Source organism: Vombatus ursinus, unplaced genomic scaffold (genome assembly GCF_900497805.2).
Source record: "Vombatus ursinus unplaced genomic scaffold, bare-nosed wombat genome assembly UNPS02014801.1, whole genome shotgun sequence".
NCBI classification, from domain to species: Eukaryota; Metazoa; Chordata; class Mammalia; order Diprotodontia; family Vombatidae; genus Vombatus; species Vombatus ursinus.
The window spans coordinates 2,619,367-2,632,123 of NW_020954579.1; the positions used below are offsets into that span (position 1 = coordinate 2,619,367).

The 12,757-nt window shown below is 43.6% G+C and overlaps 1 protein-coding gene across 3 annotated transcripts in view; it reads left to right on the forward strand.

The window, feature by feature from the left end:
- Positions 1–1,704: 1,704 nt before the first annotated feature.
- The window catches only part of PIP4K2B (phosphatidylinositol-5-phosphate 4-kinase type 2 beta), a 30,734-nt gene continuing 19,681 nt past the window's right edge, over positions 1,705–12,757 (forward strand). For 2 of the 3 annotated variants that reach the window (XM_027872729.1, XM_027872726.1), the window contains exon 1: positions 1,705–1,866. In XM_027872729.1, coding sequence (XP_027728530.1) covers positions 1,708–1,866 — 159 coding nt within the window. In that variant the 5' untranslated portion in view covers positions 1,705–1,707. Of the gene's footprint in view, positions 1,867–3,883; positions 3,952–12,757 lie in introns of those variants that run through there. The other variant, XM_027872727.1, reaches the window with a different exon arrangement.

The following is a 12,757-nucleotide window of genomic DNA, read 5'->3' on the forward strand; positions in this document are numbered from 1 at the left end:
TTTTCTTGTGCTCCTTTTATGGTGGTGTTGGTACATTCTTGGTGTTTAAAAGGTGCTGTCACCTAAAAGAAAACACAGTGAAACCTTAAGGTAATGAATGAGGTACTCCTTCACCTCCTTTTCCTTCCATCTTTCTGACCAGTGCATTTCAAATGTCAGTAAAGGATCATAGAGTTAGATCTGAAAATGGACCTTCAAATGTCATCTAGTCTAATCTTTCCCATTGTACAAATGAGACTCATAGTGGTGGTCAGTGGCAAGAGTGGAGCTGAAGCCTTGACCCTCAGACTCCACATCTAGCACTATGTCAGGGTCTCTAGTCTTTCCAAGGCATTTTTCATCCAAAGCAGGAATATTCCTTCATTTTTATCCTGATGCTGAATTAAATTTGCCTTATTTATACAATGGCTACAACAATCATCTTCTAACAGAGAAAATGAACTGGGATGTGTTTTTTATTTGTATTTGATCACAGCCATAGAATTTTAATTTCATCTGTCTGAGTGCCCCAGGTTTAAGGATAGAATTTCACTGTCCTCTCATGCTAGGTACTTCAAGGGTCTTTATTATATATTTACATACACTGTCTCGACCAAAAACTCTTAGTGTGGCTTTTATAGCTTGAAAAACTGCAAAAAGACTTTGGGACACCATATTTTAATCTGTAGAGTTTTAGGGAATGTGGGGCTCAGGGGCACAGACTGGGTCAGTTCTCAGCAGCCTAGGTACCTTGGTTTTGAAATACGCAGCAACACTTCTAACCTAGCTGATTCATCAGTTATGTAGGTTCAATAAGAAAATTCTTCCTTTGGGATGAATACGTCTCAACCCGTGTGCAGTTTAGGTAGGGACTTGATGTAGCCAACCTGAGAATGAGATGACTTAATCCATGCGGCTGAAGGTCCCTCAACTCACTGCTTTAGCGGGAGATGAAAGGGACGCCAGGTGGGTGGATGCTGGACCCATTCATAAAACCCAGAGTTCCCGGTCTTCTTATCTCATTGGCGCTGAAGGAAAGGGGCGTGTCCCGCGGGTGGAGCACGCCCTACGTCCAGGGGAGTGGGACAATCCATGCTTGGAGAGAGTAGGGGGAGATTCCCCTCAGTCTTACAATTTCCCTCTCCTCTCTACTGCCTTCCTCCCTCGGGGTGGGGATGGTACGTCCCACCTTCTTCGTATTTCGTCCCTCGCCTCCCCTTCCGAGCCGCGGCAATTGCCGCCATCTTGGCGCGTCAAACTAAGGGAAGGAGCCAAAGCAGGGCTTCGGGGGGCCGGGGCGGGGGAGCCCCCCTGGCGGCGGCTAACTACACCAACCCACTCCGCCTCCCCTCCCCGCTCGGGCGCGGGTCTTCTGGGCCCGCGGAGGCCCCGCCGGCTCGGGCCGGGTGCTGTCAAGCAGTAGCGGGGAGGGGCCGGCAGAGCAGCCGCCGCCTCCCGAGGACGGGCGGTACCACTGGGGCGGGGGCGGGCGGCTCCCTCACCTGGGGGCGGGGTAGGTAGCGGGACGTCCCGGCGCCTGGGGCGGAGGGGAGGGAGGAGCGTGGGGCGGACGGTACCACGGGGGCGGGGGCGGGGGGGAGGTAACGGGCCGGGCGGTACCATGCGGCGGTGAAGGCGCCGCCGCCGGGGCTGGGGATCGGGCCGGGGAAAGAAGCGTCGGGCCGCGGGCTCGGGAGCCGTCTCCGTCGCCGCCGCCGCCGTCCGGGCATGTCGTCCAACTGCACCAGCACCACGGCGGTGGCGGTGGCGCCGCTCAGCGCCAGCAAGACCAAGACCAAGAAGAAGCATTTCGTGTGCCAGAAAGTGAAGCTGTTTCGGGCGAGCGAGCCGATCCTGAGCGTCCTGATGTGGGGGGCCAACCACACGGTAACCACCCTCCCGCGGGCCCCTTGCACCCCCACGCGCCGCCGTCCGCGTGTGTCACCCTGCGTGCCCCGGTGCCCCACGCCCCTTGCATGCCTACTGCCTTCCCTGCTGCCTGCAGCTGCGCCCACCCTCCCGGGGGTTCATGCACCAGCCCCCGCGGCCCGGCCCCTCCATCGATGCATGCACCCCACCCTTCGCATGATGCCTCCGACGTGTGCGCCTGCCAGCCCCCCTGGATGCTGCTCCCCCAGGCCTGGTGTCAATCGGGTAATTCCTTCCCATTCCCCCTTTCCCCCTACTTCTTGCATCTTAGCCCCCCCCCCCAAACACACACACAATGACTGACATGTTGTTCTGGCCCCAACAGGACCCCCACCCCCCACCCCCTAGACTGGAGCTCTCTTGGAAGGCCAGGGTGAAGATGTAGCTCTCGATCTCTTTCTGCCATTCTCTTTTCTTTATATCTAAGCTGCATGTGTTTTTTTCTCCCATCTCAGCTTGCTGGTCAGTCTGGGCAGGATTTGAAAGGTGGGAAACGGAGGTCCGGGAAAGAAGAGTGGGGAGTGGGGCTGGCCCGAGCCTTCTCCTACTCTGATGCTATGACTTCACAAAGTTTCCCATCACCCTTGGCCTTCTCGACCACCTCCGCAGAAATTTTGATTTTCCTCATGTCTCTTTCTTCCTCCAGGCAGGATGGTAGTTATGTTGGGTAAAGAAGTCAGTATATACATACTATTAGATAGGATTTTTATTCTCTCCTTCCTTGCCAGTGATTCTGTAGGAAAGAGTAGTAGAGAGAGAAGGAATGTAACTGATTTTAGGGTAGGTAAGTCCTGATTATGATGAGGGTAAGAAGCAATGTGTCTTTTTTGTGCCTTTTCACCAGGTGTCATGTCAAAGAGCTGTACATTTTAAAATTTACCTATACCATAATCCAAGGTCCCAACCTCAGGTGGGAGAGGATATGGTCAATGAGAATAAGGGCCCTGTGGGAAAACACCAAGCAAAATATTATTCCATTTCTGAGTTTCTTTGTCCATCACTTCCTTTACTAGGACTTACTTATCCAGCAGTACATGTCTAGCAATGGGATCGAAACAGGGTGCTGAAGCCAGCTAACCTATCCATCTGTGGGACCCTTCAGTTCAAAAACTGATTATCTAAGGACCTTTCTTTTTCCTCTTGCTTTCATTTCATTTAAATACCCATTAGGCTGTCTTTGTTGCCAGATGATAGAACTGGGGAATTAAAGGAGCCAACCCTTTTCTTCACTACCTTTTGGCCTCTATAAATTTCAGTTTTCCAGGCCACCTTTGCTTCATTGCCGTTGGAAACCACCAAGATCAGGTACCCAGATGTTAACTGAGAAGTGCAAGAGTGAGTGTAGGGCCCGGCAGGATTTTTTCTCCTTTCTCTGCAGGAGAAGACTGGCTGGTTGATTGATAGACTCCAGTCTGTTCCAGGGTTTTTGATCTTATTGAGGATGGAAAAAAAGTATGCAATGATAGTGTGCATGGTTTTAACACCATGTTTTGAAAAGTTATTGTTTCCCAGTGGTTGTCCAGAGAGGTTTGGGGAACTGCAGGCTCACAACTGCCAGACCTTTAAGAGCTTCTTTGGGCCAAATATCCTATTTACATGTAATTCTGAACTTGGAGTGACTATGAAATTTTGATCACCCTGCTTTTTCAGGGGTCAACCAGGGATAGTGGTAGGATGAGGTCTTGAAGTATAGAGCTCCATTTGGATTCCTAGTTTGTCTTTCTTCCATAATATTCTTAGACAGCCCTGATCCTAGTAAGCTGCTGCTTCTTTGTGTAGAAAATTGGAAGATTTTAGAATGTAGAAAGTCAAAGATCACATAATCTGTTCTCTCATTTTATGGGTAAGGAAACTAAGTCTCAGGGGAAGTAACTTTTCCAGGATCACAAGAAAGAGTAAGTGGGTCCCAAATACAGCCAGAACCAGTATGTCTAGTGAATATACTTATTTTGGCATATTTCATTGTCTTATGTCAGGGAATTGGAATACACTCATTTGGTCAAGGGCATATGGAAATTGTCTTGATGTTGCTGAAGAAGCTTGGTAAGTTATTTTTACTTATTGGCAGGAAGTTTTATAAGTTGTGCTTGTAAATACACATGGGATCTGAGGAAGCTTCAGAATGACAGAAAAGTGGGTTACGGTAACTCCTATTAACATGTCATTAGGAAAGGGTTAATGGTACCCATCTCCTTTTGTTAGTTTCTATATATTCCTGTCTTCTGGCTCTTGGGAGTTTGAATGAAGGCCCATGTTTTTAGGTATAATTTAGATCTCTGGGGAGCCTCACTGGCTCCATGCCTTCAGCCAGGAGGAATGAATCTTCCCATGTTGTGTAATTGCATCTCAGATTATATGGAGATTCAGGATTTCCGTGTTCCTAACTATGAAATGGGGAGAATACTTCTTCCCAGATGATATTGGCAGAGTACTGTAGAATCTCCAGGAGACTGTCACTAAATTTTACTTGGTGGATAGAAGACAATTTCCTTCCTTAGAAGACAAGTTCTTTAAAAAGAAGAATGGCTCCTTCCTGAATAAGAGCTCTTTAGCTTCCTGAATGACAAAGATTTTAGTGAAGCATTTGGCAGGGTGTCTTGTGTAATTGTTGTCTACGAGATGGAATGCAATGATATAGAAACTAGTACATTTAGGTGAATTCTGAGCTAGGTGAATGGTTGGACCCAAGGGAGAGTCATTAATAGTTCAAAGTTTAGCTTGGAAGGAAGTCTGGTAGAAATCCCCAAGGAGCTTTCTCTACTGTGGCCCTATGCTGTTAGCATGCCATCTCCGCCTTTATCAGTCATTAATAAAAATGTTAGTGAAATTTGCAAATGCCACAGAGCTAGGAGGGAAATCAAATGCAGAGGACAGAGTTAGAATTCAAAAAGGTGTAGAATATCAGGCTGCATGTGATAAGATGACATCTAGTAGGGGGTAAATAGAAAGTCATACATTTGGGTTCAAAAGACTAGTTTTGTAAACATAAGATGGAGGCATAGATAGCAGGTCATACATATAAAAATATCTTGAACTTTTAGTAGCATGCAAAGTGCAGTATGAATCCACAATGGGATATGGTAGCCAAGAAAGTGAATGTGGTCTTCATTTGCATTTTTTTAAAAGCATAGTGTTCAGGACTAGGGACAGTGATAGCCTTCTTACTATCTTCCGTGGACAAACCACATTTGAGTTATTATGTTCTGTTCTGGGAGCCATATATTAGAAAGGACATTGATAAGATGGAGACCATTCAGAGAAAGACAGTGAGAATGGTGAAGGGCCTTGGGGTCATAAGGATCCCCTGAAGGAACTGGAGATGTCTTCCTTGAAGAAGAGAAGATGTGGAGAGACTTGACAGGTCTCTTCAAGTGTTTGAAAGGCTGTTATTATATGGAAGAAACATTAGACATGGTCTGCTTCAGCTTTAGAGGGCTGAACTAGGAACAGTGAGTAGAAGGTACAAAGAGGCAGATTAGGCTAGTTGAAAGGAAAACAAATTCCCAACAACTAGAACTACCTCAGTGTGGAATGAACTGCCTTAGAAGACAGATTACCTCTGACTGGAAATCTTTCATCAAAGCTGAGGGATCCCTTGTCAGCTATATTATGAAGGGAAGAGGAGCTTTCTGGTTTGGATGTGGGTTGTACTTGATGGCTTCTGAGGTCACTTCCAATCTCAGTTGCCTAATCTGTAAAATGAAGTAGTTGAATTGAAGAAACTTTAATAGTCCATCTAAACTCTGAGATTCTGGAACCTCTTTGATTATTAAATCTCTCATTAATTTTATATTTATGATGTCTTCCTAGGAAAAGGTGGCCCCAGGGCTGTGATGGTGTTTGGAATAGTCAGTATAGTAGGTATTAAGGATGGCTATGGCTTTACCCTTGGGTCATATTGCCACTTAATTTCATGGCTCATAAAGTACCTGGTTATTTGTCCTTCAGATAGAGATGGAAAGGAAGAGTTCAAGACTTTGAGGTAAATGAGCCCAGCATTATGCCTGATGACGAGGTAGTGAGCTTATCATGGATGGTACCACGGAAAGCTAACTGGCTTTTCAGAGGAAAAATGTGATACTTATTGATTGCTGGAATCTATAGCAGCCAAAGGGTAGGAGTAGGTTGAACAAAGCAGTGCTCACTGTGGAAACATGCAGTTAAAGGGACATGGATAAAGTGGATAGGACAACCCCTGAGAAGGTAGATTGGGGGTGAGGACACTTGTGGCCTGGTCAGCTTCTAAAGGGCCTTTGAACTGATGCTGAGTGAAGCGAGCAGAACCAGGAGAACATTGTACACAGTAGCAGCCACAGTGTGTGATGACTAACTTTGATAGACTTAGCGCTTCTCAGCAACTATGTTCCGAGACAATTCCAAAAGACTCATGTTGGAAAATGCTATCCATATCCAGAGAAAGAACTTTGGAGTCAGAATGCAGATGGAAACATACTATTTGCTCTCTCTTTTTGTTGTTGTTGTTGTTTTGTTTCTTCTTTCTCGTGGTTCCTCTTATTGGTTCTAACTCTTTTTTATGACGTGACTAATGTGAAAATGTGTTTAATATGAATGTATGTATAGAGCCTATATCAGATTGCATGCCGTCTTGGGAAGGTGGGAAGGGAGGAAGGGGAAGAAAATTTAACACTCAAAATCTTATGGAAGTGAATGTTGAGAACTTAAAATTAATTAATTGATTAATTAAAAATAAAGGGCCCTTGACCTTGAGGAATCTTTTAAATCTTTGGGAGAATCAAAGATCTCCCACCTGTGAAGACCTACTCATATGACCTAAGGGTTCAGATCTCTGCCTGATGGGGACCATCTTCATGGCCTTTATGCATTTTATTTTTTATTAGTTCCTCCCCAGAATTAAGAGTTAAACATCTCTTCTTCCTAGTTACTGCTCTCTGAAGCATGATGTCTCCACTTTGTTATCCCCATTCTGCCATTTCCACACCCCATCTCATGCTACTCTTTATTCCTTTTCCCACTTTCCTGTCTCTCTACCTTTTTGATTAGTCCTGGTCTAGAACCATCCCATTTGTTTTCTTCAACTCTTCTGCTTTTTGAAAATAATTTTACTCATTTGTATTCTTTTGTGGGCCTTCCTATGCCTGGCATCTTCCAGTAAATGGCAGAAATTAGGGAACAGAAAGCCAAGGAAGGAGAGAAAGAAACATAGATGTCACCTAATTAGCATTTGGGCCTCAAAAATCTCTCTTTGGTTTTCATGTTTCAGGTCTAGATGTCCAAATATTTGTATTGTCTCAGTCTCCAAACTCTCTTTTCTTGTATTCTCTCATCCACGATAAAGTCCAATGTTTTGCACATAAAAAATAGTGATCTTTTTGGAGAGTCAGCATTAGAACTGGGTCCCCTGGATCCCCAGTGTAGCTGTTTGAAGGACAGCTAAGGTCAGATGCCCTGAGGCATAGGAGGGGTGTTTGGAAAGGTGGAACCAGGTGACTGAGATCGCCTTTTTGGGCTCATATTCAAGCATTTCATAATTTATCCATGTTGAGCCTAGTGATGGTGCAGATAGGCCAAAATGGTATTCCAAGGGATCCTCAGTTTCACCAGTGTAAATATTCCTGCCATTGACACAGATTATAACCCATCCATGTCTTTATGTGTGGTGATTAGGAGGTTGTTGTGACTGAATAAAGCCTTCTCTGTTCTTATATTTGATCTTGTAATATAACAGAATTTTTTTCTTCCTACTTGTGTTTTTATTGAATTTCAAAGTACTCATTACTAAAAAAAAAAAAAAAGAGGAGCTGACCCAGAAGTGTTTTGGTAGTAGGGAGATTAAAATACTGCCTTCAGTATGTTCCTTCTTACAGTGGTACCCCACTGCCTAGGGAATGAATGTTGGGCAGAAGGCATTGAACTTTAACATCCTTAAAATATCTTTAATACAGTCTGCCCCCACCCAGGAAGATAAAGTCATGCAGAATCATTGACTTAGAGGTGGAGGGAACACCAGAGACCATCTAGTTCTAGTCCAACCTTCTTATTTTACAGATAAGGAAAATGAGGTTCATGGAATTGAAGGCCCAAGGTCACATAGGTAATAGGCATCAGAGGCAGGATTTGAACCCTTGTCCTCTGACTCCGATGTCCTTTCCTTTGTACTGAATTATGGTACTCTGGAGTTCAGAAACCTGGTTCTGTTTCTGGCTCTGCCCTGAGATTTTGGGGCCATGGTAAATCACTTCGCCCTTCTTAGTCTCAGATGTCTTATTGATAAAATATGGCTGTTGGACTAAAAAACTTTTAATGGTACAACTAGGTTAATATCCTGTTTGTATAACTTTAACCTACTTTACTGTTTGGTAGAAAACGTTTACTTCAGCCAGGTCATTTCCACCCTTCCCCCATTCTTCACTCCTTGTTCTTCCACAATGTCCTTTCCCAGACTCTGGGCTTATTCCTTCCGACTCATCCTTTAGGATCCTGCTCATGTCTTGTTTCTTTCATGGATTCTTCCCTGGCCACTTCTAACCCACACTGATCTTCCCTTCCTGAAAATTACTTACTATCTGGATGTTTGTTTTTATATTTAATCACATGCAAGTACATTTTATTTAATGTTGTTAATTGGTTCTGTGAAAATATTACTATGAGAAACAAAGTTATAGATCCCCATTGATTCCCTAATTAGATCATTTGATTTACATTTCAGATGGTTAGGCAAACATTTGTAAAACAAGGTCTCGTAATGTTTCAGTGGGGTTCAGTTTATAATGTACTAATTTCATTATTGGGAAATGGCATTGATTGGGGCTGACTTATAAGGGGTCTGCCTATACAGTTTTATAATGCAAAAATCACAGAATATGGAAGCTGAAAGGGACCTCAGAGATCATCTAGCCCATACTTGAATAAGAACAATCACTAAAACATTCCATTGTTGGTTGTCTATCCTTTTTTGAAGACCACTAAGTAGAAGGAAGGAGTTGAGAGACATGAGGAGTAGTGAAGGTAGAAATGACAAGGTTTGGCAACTAATTTGACATATGAATGAGAAAGAATGAGGAATCTAGCAAATCTTGTGCCTAGAAGGATGATGGTGTCTTCAACAGAAATAGTGATGGGTTTGAAAGAAAAAATAATGAGTTCTCTTTTGGACCTGTTGAATTTGAGGTGCCTGTGGGGCACCTAGTTTGAAAATTCCAACAAGCAAGCTGGCAGTGCAAGACTAGAGTTAGGAGAAAGACTGACTAACCATTTAGAGCTAAGAGGCATCTGTGTAGAGTTGATAATTACACCCATGGGAGCTGATGAGGTCACCAAATGAGAAAGCGTAGAGAAAGAAGGCCCAGGTTAGAGCCTTGGGGTGTATGTGGTGGAAAGTCAGATGGATGGATGGAGGGTTTCCAGCAAGGGAGACTGAGGAGTAGTAGTTAGATAGAGGAACCAAGATAGCAAGGTAGCACCTGAGATGAGAGAGTGTCTAGAAAAAGAGAGTGGTCACCACTATTAGTTGTTGCAGAGAAGGAAAGAAAGATGAGGACTCAGAAAAGGCCACTGGATCACTGGTAACTTTGGAGGAGTCTGTGGGAGGTAGCATTCATAGTGAAAAAAGTACTGGCTCTGGAGTATCTGAGTCTAAATACTGTCTTTGATTCTTACTGCCTGTGTGACTTTGGGCAAGGCAGTTAACCACACTCAGCCTCAGTTTCCTCATTTGTGAAATGACTAGAGGACCTCTGAAGTCTCTTGCAGTTTCTGTGACCTATGATGTAGTAAACAAAATTTCAGTTAAATGATAAGGTTTGGAGTCACACTAAGGATGGCAGGGGAATAGTGAGAGGTGAGTTGGAAGTGAGAGCAAGGAGTAAAGACAGTTTTTTTCCCTAGGAAAAGGAGAGATAGAGGACAATGGCTTAAGGTGATGCTTGGGTCAGGTGAGGGTTTTTAGGAATGAGGAAGACCTGTGTGTGTTTTAAGGCAGCAGGGAGCCAGTAATAGAGAGCAAAGATTAGAAAGAGAGGGTGGATGATTGTCTGGACAGTCTTCCAAGAAGGAAATCAGGGAATGGGATTAAGGGTAAAAGTAGAAGATTTGGCTTTAGTAAGAAGAAAGGCCATCATTTCCTCCAAGATTAGAACAGAGAGAGAAAGAGTACAAGGGATAACGTCAAAGTGTAGAGATGCAGAATAGGGGGGAAAGGGAGCTCAGAGAAAATGGCCTCTTTTCTCAGTAAAGGATCAGATCCTCTACTGAGAGAGTGGGGGCTAGGGGGAGTATGAATTATCTATTGGTTTCAGTTGTCCATGCCAAAACACCATTTGATGATATAAATAATCAAGAGGAAGTAGACCCTTTTCCTACCTAGTCAGCCTGCGATAGCTACTTTCACCTTGGCCCCCATCCCCTCAACTCCCAGGACGGATATAGTTAGATGAATAAAATCGATATTCCTGAACATGGTTTTGCAAAGTTATTTTCCCTTTCCCAGGCAGCTGAGAAGGTGATTTCCCCTTGATCCCATAATAAAGTCTAAATTCTGGACTCTACTGCATCGATTTGCTACAAGCCCTTACTCTTCGGGTCATTTACATAGTCTCCCCAAGAGTGGGGTAGGTCAGCTGGAAAAGAGACAAATTGTATAAGAATCTAGGGCCTCTTTAGATGCACTTCTTGCTTCCCTTAGCATATCTAAGAGTCAGGCTTTATGGGAAAGGAAAAGGAAACAGAATTGCTTATATGTTATTTCATTTGGTGTAGAAATAAGTAAAATAAGAATGGTTTTAGCCAAAACTCAGGCTTAGCAAGCAAGTTTACCAAAAGGTAGCAGAAAAGAGGGCTTGCAAATCCTCAGAAGGGTAACGGGTCTTCTCACCTCATCTCTTACTGCTGCAGGTTTTATTTAGCTGATGGTGTTGGTGTGGCCTCTGGGAGTTAATATGGCACATAGCTGATTGCCAGAAGTATGCTGAGTCCTTTGCCTCAGTTTCTACATTAATAAAATGAAGACAGGGCCTTTCTCCCTTCTGGGAAGGCAGGATTCTCCCAAGCTGAGTCATAGTACATGAACTTTCTGGGACTCTTCTAAAGAAAAGGATTTGAAACATAAAAGGGGTAGTAAATGAAATGCCATTTCTAAGATTTCTAGAAGAATCTTAATGACTCTGGGTTGTTCTTTTTGTTTGTTTGTTTGTTTTTTGCTGCAACCAGGGGCCATGTTGAAATAAAAGGATGATTTGTATAGAAATCACCTGGCAGATACGATGCTGAGGTCCTGGACCCATTAGTAATGACTCAGGTCTCAGTGGTAAATCCAGAATGGCAGTTGGGCTTATTACACCCAGAAGTGAGGCAGGGGAACGTTAATGTCTTAATAGTCTGCCTTACAGTGGGAGAAAGGTTCCTGGAGGTGAGACGGGTGCGTTGACCTGGCCCTTTCCCCTCTTCACCAATGGGAATCCCACCCTTGTTTAACATTCCACTCCACTGTGTCCTGGCTCATTGCTAACAGTGATTCACTTCAGTCACTGGTCAGGGTTTGAGTAAGAATAGTTAAGTATGGAAAACTGATAGAACTTTCTCAAGGGGAGGTATCTCTCCATCCAGATTTTTGCTCTTTTCCCTAGCCTGACTTTATGATGGGGTTGAATACAATTCTTCCTTATCAGCTTGTAAATGATCATGTCCATCTCAATACATCTTTCCACATTTCCCCACTTCATATTTCTAATTGTTTCCTCATTGACGTTAAAGAGCTGTTTAGATGTTTCAAATTTATAAAGAACAAATTTGGCCCTAAATAGGAGTGAAGACACATTTGCAGAGGTAGGAATCTACCTCTGGAGGTTGGAATGTTGCATATGAGGACATTTTTTTGATGTGTTAATTAGTTTTACTGAATTTTCTTTCTCTTTAAAAACAAAACCCTTTGTTATAAGGGCTGGCTCTGAAGGAGCGAGAGGGATGTAGAGAGAAATGTAAGCGATATAAAAACAAAAGACATCAATAAAAATCTATTTAAATTTTTAAAAAGTTATTCTCAGATTTATTACTATTGAGTCATAAGATTTTGAGCTAGAAAGGACCTCAGAGATCCTTTAGTCCAGTGCCCCTCTTTTCATATGAGGAAAATGAGACCCAAAATGATGAAGTGACTTGGCCAATGTGATACAGAATCTACCCAGTGTCCCTTGACTCCAAATCTAGTCCAATCCAATCAATATTTATTAAGTGCCTACTATGTACCAGGCACATAAGCTCTGGGGATACAATTAATTTTTTAAAAAAATCTTCAATGGGACAACTGTGGCAGGTGTGTAGTTTAAATGGTATCTTCATTTTATAGCTGAGGGGTAAAATTATTTGCCTAGGATCATATATCAAATAACTAATAATCAAACCCAGATCTTCTAACTTCAGTACTAATGCCTTTTCATATTTTAATATTTTATTGGTGCTCTTTTTTCCCCCTCAGATATCACTGTCACTTCCCAACAGCCCCTGCCCTCAAGGAGCTTACACTCTAATGAGAGGGGACAACACACAAAAAGAGGCAAGGAAGTGAGGAGGGAGGAAAACCAAGAGGTACCCAGGAGCAGTTGAACCAGGCAGGGCAGCAGATGAAAAGTGGAGTGAGCTGAGTCCTGTTTCTGCCTTCTATAAAGAAAGGCATCAGGAGGCATTTAGTTCTGTGCCCTGTAGCCCTTCAGTCAGAGTGGAGAGGAGGCTGAGGAAGGTAGTGTCACGGCTTGAGTTAGCAGCATGCTAATAAAATGTTGATGATAATAATAAGAGGTGGTGAGCTTAACCCCAGAGGGGCATCTTGTTTTCTGGAGTTGAAACCACACAAAGCAGCAGATGCCAGGTGGAGATC